This window comes from Nelumbo lutea, chromosome 2 (assembly GCF_056320005.1).
Source record: "Nelumbo lutea isolate HS-2025 chromosome 2, American lotus-T2T, whole genome shotgun sequence".
In the NCBI taxonomy this organism is placed as follows: domain Eukaryota; kingdom Viridiplantae; phylum Streptophyta; class Magnoliopsida; order Proteales; family Nelumbonaceae; genus Nelumbo; species Nelumbo lutea.
In genome coordinates, this window is record NC_142685.1 from 51,236,302 (window position 1) to 51,244,834 (window position 8,533).

The 8,533-nt window shown below is 36.5% G+C and overlaps 1 protein-coding gene across 1 annotated transcript; it reads right to left on the bottom strand.

The window, feature by feature from the left end:
- Positions 1-4,704: 4,704 nt before the first annotated feature.
- LOC148870628 (Concanavalin A-like lectin protein kinase family protein) lies at positions 4,705-7,702 on the bottom strand. Its single transcript, XM_088967655.1, has one exon. It carries the CDS (start codon positions 6,920-6,922, stop codon positions 4,862-4,864), a length of 2,061 nt encoding a protein of 686 aa, XP_088823781.1. The 5' UTR covers positions 6,923-7,702; the 3' UTR covers positions 4,705-4,861.
- Positions 7,703-8,533: the final 831 nt, after the last annotated feature.

The window sequence follows — 8,533 nt, forward strand, 5'->3', positions numbered from 1 at the left end:
GTCAAATGGGTTAATCTATGATGCCATAACTAAGTAACGAATATTAAATACATATATACATAAACTCAAAGAATAATATAAGCTTTGTATAAAGCATTTTGATAGAATCCTATTGTTATATACTCACCATATTAAACAAAAATAAATATGAAAATAAGAATTACTTTTATCAATGATAAAAATAGAATACATGATTTAAAATCAACCAAAAAGACAAATTGGTTTTTCCATCCAAGTGATGGGTTAGTGATTAAACTATCCACGTCAAATGGATGTTATTATTAAATAATAAAATACATAAAATTCTAGAATATGTAGAAATTTGTTGATAATTTTGAGTACATTCTATAATATTATATATTCTTCATATAAAAAAATATGACTAATGAAAATTATTTTCATTAATGATAGAAATGGGATAAAACTTAGGATAAAAAATAAAGAGCATTAATGTCTAATAGATGACCTGACTAACCATGTCAAAATGGTTCAATAATTTAATTAGCTATGTCATCATATGCAAATGGTTTGGTAGGGATGCAAATAGATCATATCTTATTTGAATTATGGCATATTCAAATTTAATCTGATCCAAAGATTCAACCAGATCTCATAAATATGAATTCGAATTCGAATCTGATCAAGATGTCAGATATTCGAATTTAATATGATTCGATTTAATTTTTTTTTAAAGTAATAAATTATTAAAAGGAAAAGAAAATATAATAATTGAAACAAAGAAAAACAAAAAATATATATATAAGTATTTTTCAACTATTTCCATCATATAAAAAGTTTACAAAATGTAATATAAATAACATATTTATAAATAAATAATAAATAACATATATACTATATATAAATAATATATATACTATGTATATAAATAATTGATTTGACCACAATATTAAAAACAAATGTTCAAACAATATATTGGAATTGCATTTCCTCTCGATAAATAAGTAATTTTTATTATCTCATAAATTAAATAATAAAAAATAAAAGTATACAATTTTTATAAATTTTATAAAAAATTTAGCATACATTAATATTATATATTCTTCATATTAAACAAAAATATGTTTGAAAAATGAGAATTATTGTTAGTAAAGGTAGAAATGGCTAAAATACAAAGAAAAAATGAATTAATGTCTTAATCATAGTCCATTTTCCTGGTTAAACAGGTTAATGGTTCAACCAATAAGGTCTTTTGGTTTCTGATTATTATCATCATCATCATTTGGTACTGCCACGTACAAAAATAAATGCAAAAATAAGAATTACTTTTATTGACGATGAAAATTTAATACATGATTTAAAATGAATCGGAAAAGAAAAAATGGTTTTTCCATCGAAGTGGTGGGTTAGTGGTTCAATCATCCATGTTAAATGGATCAACACATGTTATTATTAAATAATAAAATACATAAAATTATAGAAAATGTAGAAATTTGTAGATAATTATGGATACATTCTATAAATTATATATTCATCATGTAAAAAAGTGTGATTAAAGAGAATTATTTTCATTAATGATGGAAATGGGATAAAAATTAGGACAAAAAATAAAGAGCATTAATGTCTAACACATGACCCCACTAACCAAGTCAAATGGTTCAATGATTTAACTAGATAGATCATTATAGGCAAGTGGTTTGGTAGGGATACAAATGGATCGGATTGGATTAGAAACATGGTATATTTGAATTCGATTTGATTCGAAGATCTGATCGGATCTCATAAATATTGATTCAAATCTGAATACAATCAATATATTGGATATCCGAATCTGACACAACCTGATATATATATATATTAAAACCAATGTTCAAACAATATATTGGAATTGCATTTTCTCTTGGTAAATAAGTAATTTTTATTATCTCATAAATTAAATAATAAAAAATAAAAATATAGAATTTTTTATTAGTATTATATATTTTTCATATTAAACAAAAATATGTTTGAAAAATAAGAATTATTTTTAGTAATGATAAAAATAACTAAAATACAAAGAAAAAAAATGAATTAATGTCTTAATCATAATCCATTTTCCTGGTTAAATAGGCTAGTGGTTCAACCAGTAAGGTCATTTGGTTGCTGAGTATTATCATTATCATCATTTGATATTGCCACGTGCAACGCACATACATTTTTTACTAGTAGCATATATATGATTGAGAAAATCTCTAGGAGGCCACACTTCCCATGCACATATACATTGTATAAATCTTATTTTGGCATTTACCTTTAAACTAGTAGAAAAAACTTGTATTTTCTTTTTATGATTTTTCTTATCTATATCTATAGTACTACAAATTACAAAATGTATGGATGTTCTGATAATATTAATTTCTGGACCTTTTAGACAAAAATTACCCTTCCCTTTTGATATACCCTATTAAAAGATCCAATTTTACAAGGGTAAGAAATTATTAATTAGAATAGCATCATTGTAACTTGTTGTTGTCAAGTAAAACCAATATTACTGATCTTAAGTAACCATGTTTATTATATAGACTATATTTAATATAAATATAAAAAGAAAATGTAAATTAGGTTAAATATAATTATCTTTATAATAGTATATATATTATTGATCAAAAAAATAATAATAGTATATATATTTAGATGATAGATCAATCAGTTTGACCGTTTAATGCAATCATATGTTGAAAAATGTTGACATAAACTATAAGCAAAAATATTTAAACCCAGATACATTTTGATTGAAGTGAAGCAAATCAACTAATACACCATGCTTTACTTACCAATAAGGACATTAAAATCATCATCGTCATAGTTTTAGAGTAATTTTAAAAGAGAAAATATATGATGCTGGAAAAACATGATATCAGAAAAACCCCTGGAAATTTTGATTAAAACCACCTGATTGGTGACTGCTTGTATGATCCCGGTTGATTGGCTGTGAATTTTTTCAGAATCATATGTTTCTGCCATCATGGTGGAACCCAATTTTAAATAGTTAAATTGAACATTTTTTATGGCCCAATAAATGAGTTTTTTTGGCAGTAAGTGCTAACAAAATTGGTCACTCTTGTACATCCTCATTAATGGATAATGTTGAAACGTGGCCTTGCACACTCGCAAACAGAAGTTAATTGAGGCAATTTCTTGATAGAGATAGACTCATGGACTGGGGCGCTGAATTGACCAACTCAAGCATGAAATCCATCGAGTTAGGCCCAGTTTGCTCTATGTTAAGACCATCCAGAACCCAGATTGCACTCCCTGTCCATACTACCAATAAGTCCAATGACTCCAATTACGGAGAAACAGGCATTGTACCTTGCCCCTACTGAAGGCCAACCATTCAGCTTGGAGAAGGGATGAGACTACAACTCGATAGCTGCCTGCATAGACCGATCTTTGTTCGGCAGTGAGGATAATAAAGTCTGTTCCTGTATGCCATATCCCTTCCTTGTATAAAGGAGCCATCAATAATGACTACTGAGAGGGCAAAAACTCTTTCTGTTTGTCATAACCAGTAGATGCAGCCCTGATTCAAAGGATCAAGTCCCACTAATGACTAATTGGTCCCCTTTTAAAATTGTCAAGTTGGTGACAAGCCCTGATCACACACAATTAATCCTATCTAACAATCACCCACAACACAAGGTAAACCAAATGGTTAAGTTTCGTTTATGGATTTTCCAATAAAAAAAACCTCCCAACTTAACCAAGATTGTTCAGTATGTGTTTCGTATTTATTTAATAAACTTTTTGATAAATCGTTTGTTGACAATTAGGCATCAGGCGCTGCACCAACAGTTGAGTGAACAAATGCTCAACTATTGAGGGAAGCATTAAAATGAAATTTTTTCAATGGTTGATGCATACATAAATAAAAACCCATTTTTCTAAATACCAATGCATACTGATGAACATGATAATAAAAACGTTGATTTTATGATGACATGGTGATGATTTGATAAACGCCTATCACAAAACATCAACAAAACAAAACACACACTTAGTCTCCTAGATGGTCTTTCGCTATAATAACAACATTTTAAGGAGATATTTGGCATTAATGTCATTTTCTGAGAAAACAACGCTATGTAGACACCACATGAGAGAAAACGGTGCATCAAACAACACCCTCTTGTTTGGTACCATTTTTCCAAAAACAAAAAAAAAAAAAAAAAGAAAAAACGTTGTTCAAGACCAAATTCAAAGTTTTCTAGGAAAGATTGCATTGCTACTAAGGATGCAATGACATGGCATCAATGTGATATCATCTTGCATGTTGAATAATATAAATCAATGTTGAAAATGCTAATGCCAATACTATTTAGCACCAAACAAAACCAGTGCTGTTTTATCAAAAAACGTCTATATAGCAACACCAGTTCCAAATAAAATATAAGATACATTCTGAAAAAATGGTAATTAGAACTCCACATGCCCATGACTGTATTTTTATTTTTCTCAGAAAACGGTGTAAATTCCAAAATTTGGTTGATTTTGCATGACAAATTTATCTTCATGTAATACATGCAAACATGAATTTCAATAAAACATAATGCAAACTTCTTTTCTACTGATACACTTATTATCAATGTAAATATGGATTGGCCTGTTATTGATATACTTATTACAAATTTAGCCTAACCGGGATTTACACTCCATTAGCATCGTTTCTAGGCAGCCTAAGGTAATGCAGCAGAATAAACCAAGAAATTAATTCAAGAGTTCCGTTTTTCGTTGTCAAGTTATGTGATGAGATACACTCTGCTTATGCAAGGTGATTAAGTTAATAATTTACAAAAAAAAAAAAAAAAACAAGACCGAATAGAAAACACTCAAATCAAAATGAAAGAAGAAATAGCTTTTTAACTCACTCACTCTCTCTCTCAAAATCACCTCTGTTAGAAAGAAGAGAGAGAGGCGATGCCGAAGGAGGAATTCCAGTCTCAATGTCTGCGGTTCCCATGAAAGAATGGGAACTCACCTTCTCAGACGAAGAGGGGTAGGAATGTACAAAATCATCAAACCCCTCTTCGTTCTTGCCCGATTTGTACTCCCCCGGCGCGCTCACCGCTTCCGGCAACCTCACCTCTCCTTCCAAATACCTTACCACCTGTCTCATTGTCGGACGTGACGCAGGATCACTGCTGGAGCACATCAACCCTAACTTGACCACCATCACAGCTTCGGCTTCGTCATAAACCCCATTCAACCTTGGGTCTACCACATCCAAGATGCCCCCTTCTGTCCATCTGTCCCACACCCAATCCACTAATATTAGCTCTTCCGGCAACGCTTTCGGCTCAATGGGTCTCCGCCCGCAACTCACCTCAAGCAACAGAGCACCGAAAGCAAACACATCGGAGCTCGTCGTAGCCTTCCCCGTACGCGTCAGCTCCGGCGCCAGATACCCCAGGGTGCCCACCACCCGGGTGGTACTTGGGTTCGACCCGTGCTCGTACAACCTAGCGAGTCCGAAATCACCCAGTCTACCGTTCAACTCGCCGTCCAACAACACGTTGCTCGCTTTAATGTCTCTGTGAATCACCACCTGCTCCCATTCTTCGTGCAAGTACAATAGGCCCGACGCCACGCCTTTGATGATCTTGAATCTCTGTTCCCAGCTCAGAATCGACTTGGGTTGGTCAAAAAGGAACATATCCAGGCTCCCATTTGACATAAAGTCATACACGAGGAGAAGATCTCCTCGTCTGCGGCACCATCCCTGTAATTGGACGAGGTTTCTATGGCGGAGACGACCGATGCTTGCGATTTCAGACACGAATTCTCTCAATCCCTGTCTTGATTCGTGCGAGATACGCTTAACTGCAACTTGGGTTTTCGAATTCGGTAGTGTTCCCCGATAAACTCGACCGAACCCGCCGAACCCAAGTAGCTCCTTTTCTCTAAAACCCTTCGTTGCCAGCTTGAGTTCTTGGTAGGAGAAGCGATGTGGGCCAACTTTGAACTCCCAATCCTCGATTACGTCCGCGTTTCTGATCTTCCAGATGAGATAGGCTGTAATGGAAATTACTGCAATGAAGAGAAGAGCGGCCGAGGCAGATACGCCGATCGTCAAGGCCGTGTGTTTCTTTTTGGGCCCGGGGAGCGAAGGGAGAGAAGAGAGGTCAAGAGCTCGAGCTTCTCCGTTCATCTTAAAGTTCCATCCGAATAGGTAATGGGAGCTGGCGAGTAGACCCGTGGAAGCAGAGAAGCCGACGTACATGGTGTCATGGAGAATTGGGGAGAGATCCAAATTGAAGGAGAGGATGGGGCGACTGGGTTTCGAAGAAGAAGGCGAAAGCGTCACGCTGATAAGATGATTTACCGCATCGTAATCAACCCATGCCTGAATGGTCTTGCCACCTTTGAGATTAAGGTCTTGTTGTGTGGAACCATCGGCATAATACCCGGCGGTAATAGAACCGTTGGACTGCAAACTGTTGATGTCGATCCCAACATGGTTGTCGTTGATATCACCGAATTCGAAGTCTTGAACCGTGTCGAATTCCACGGCAAAGACATGGTTGGAGAAGTTGCCATTGTCGCTGGAGTTGAGCAGGCCGAGGTACTGACTAGGAAGCGCATGACTGAGCTCTTTCGTGGGGGAAATGGTGAAAGCGAGGCCATGGCCGCCAAGCTTTGGGTATTCTGGAACGATTGCAAAAGCGAAAGAGGTGGAGAAAGAGAAAACAGTCCCGTCGGTGGAGTTTCGAAATTGGATAGCAGATGGATAGAAAGCGTGACCGATTAATCTTCTGGTCTCGTTGGTTAGGCGAAGAATCCCATTGCTCTGAATCTCCGCAACTCCATTCAAGCTGATGTTGTTGCCAACTCCACTGAACCCGTTATAGGAGAACTCAACGAACTGCGACAAAACTGGGTTGCAAAGGAGAAGGAAAAGCCAGAGAAATCCAAGAGATATGACCATTGGAGAGACAAAAAGGTAAGATTTTCAAGATCCCTGAGACGGAAAAGGCTGAGATTTGAGGGAGTTGGGGTGAGTAGAAAAGGAAAGAGTTTTGCAACAGGTAGTAATAAGATTGGGAAGATTGATGGCTGGGGCTGGTTTTCTTCTGGAAGCATCAAGGGCAAGGCAGGGCCACAGGGGAGACAGGAAAAGGGAAGAGCTCATGGTCTTATGTCATTGGGGCATTTAAATTCATGATTATATAAATAAATATGCGGTTACAGTGGAATTTTGGACGGGGCTCGATGGGGATAAGTCAGACTTTGGAAACTATGGATGCGCATGTTTACCGAATCAGCCTTGATTATTACCAAACATATGTAATTATTTTTAATAAAACAGGGTTAATTTAGGAATGGTTCCGTGACGGCTAGGCTAATGCAAAGACACCGGCAAAAAGAGGCTGAAAAACCACCCAGCACAGAACAGACGGTCATTAGCACTGAGACACGCAACTTGGATGGGCCCACAATCAGTAATTACACACGGTGCTTGGATAGGATATCGGAGCACCAGAGCGGAGAGGAGCGGAGAGGGCATCCATAAATGTTGTAGTACGAGCACTGACAGTGACAGATACGTTTGGAGAAGAACAGTAGGGTAGTGTTTGGACAGAGAAATGGATTCTCCAGTTCTGCTTTTATCGTGTACAGTACGCACTCTGTAAATCGATTATATAAAAATTGAGAAAATTTTCGATAGTATCTTGTATTTTAGGCCAGTGTCAATTTAGTATCGGAATATAAAAAGACAAAAATGCCCTTCAAATATAAACGTTTTAAGTATTGTACCTCTTCTTTGCTTTGGTATTCTTCTGTCTCCGAGTATTGTACCTCTTCTTTTCGGATTTTCGTTAGCTTATTCGAATCTTTATTTCTTCTTCACCCGTTTTTTGATACAATATTCATTCGAACCAGCGAACACAGTAGTGTTTCAAGGGAGATATTCAGCGTCTTTTCACACCCAAGACGGCCCATTGATGGCAAAAAATCCCCAGAATATGGTTTCCCCAAATTAAAATGTCCAAATGAGCATAAAGCAACGAGACTGACCGGTAAATCTCTGCCCATTTTATGCACGGTTTTGCACGTAGTCGGCCTGTTTTCATGTCGGAATAACGCCGGCAGACATTATTCATGCCAAAATACAATGGTTTTTCACTCGGCTTTGGGTTTTGGATGAGCGTTAAAACATTCCCCTGTTTCGGTTTTTGGTGCTCCCATATTCTGTGAATGTCCAGCCAAGCTCTGGGTCTCTGAAACTCCACTATCTGCTGTGACTCTTTGAGTGCTCTAATTTGATACTCGGTAAGTTTGGTAGGGGAAGAAAAGCTTTCACATAGACTGTTCTGGGTGCTCTACCCCTGTTTTGGGAATGTCCAGCCAAGCTTATTCGGGTCTCTGTCCCATCCAGGTGGCATTCCCACACAAGGCCTGGTCATTACGACCGGTGAACACCTGGAAAAAGCTATAGTTCTCTGCCCGCATGAAACAACCGTCCAGAAGATGCGGCCCCCATTGTAGGGGAAACAATGGGGAAGGATGGTACGAGTCTCAGCGTAGCAGAATACAC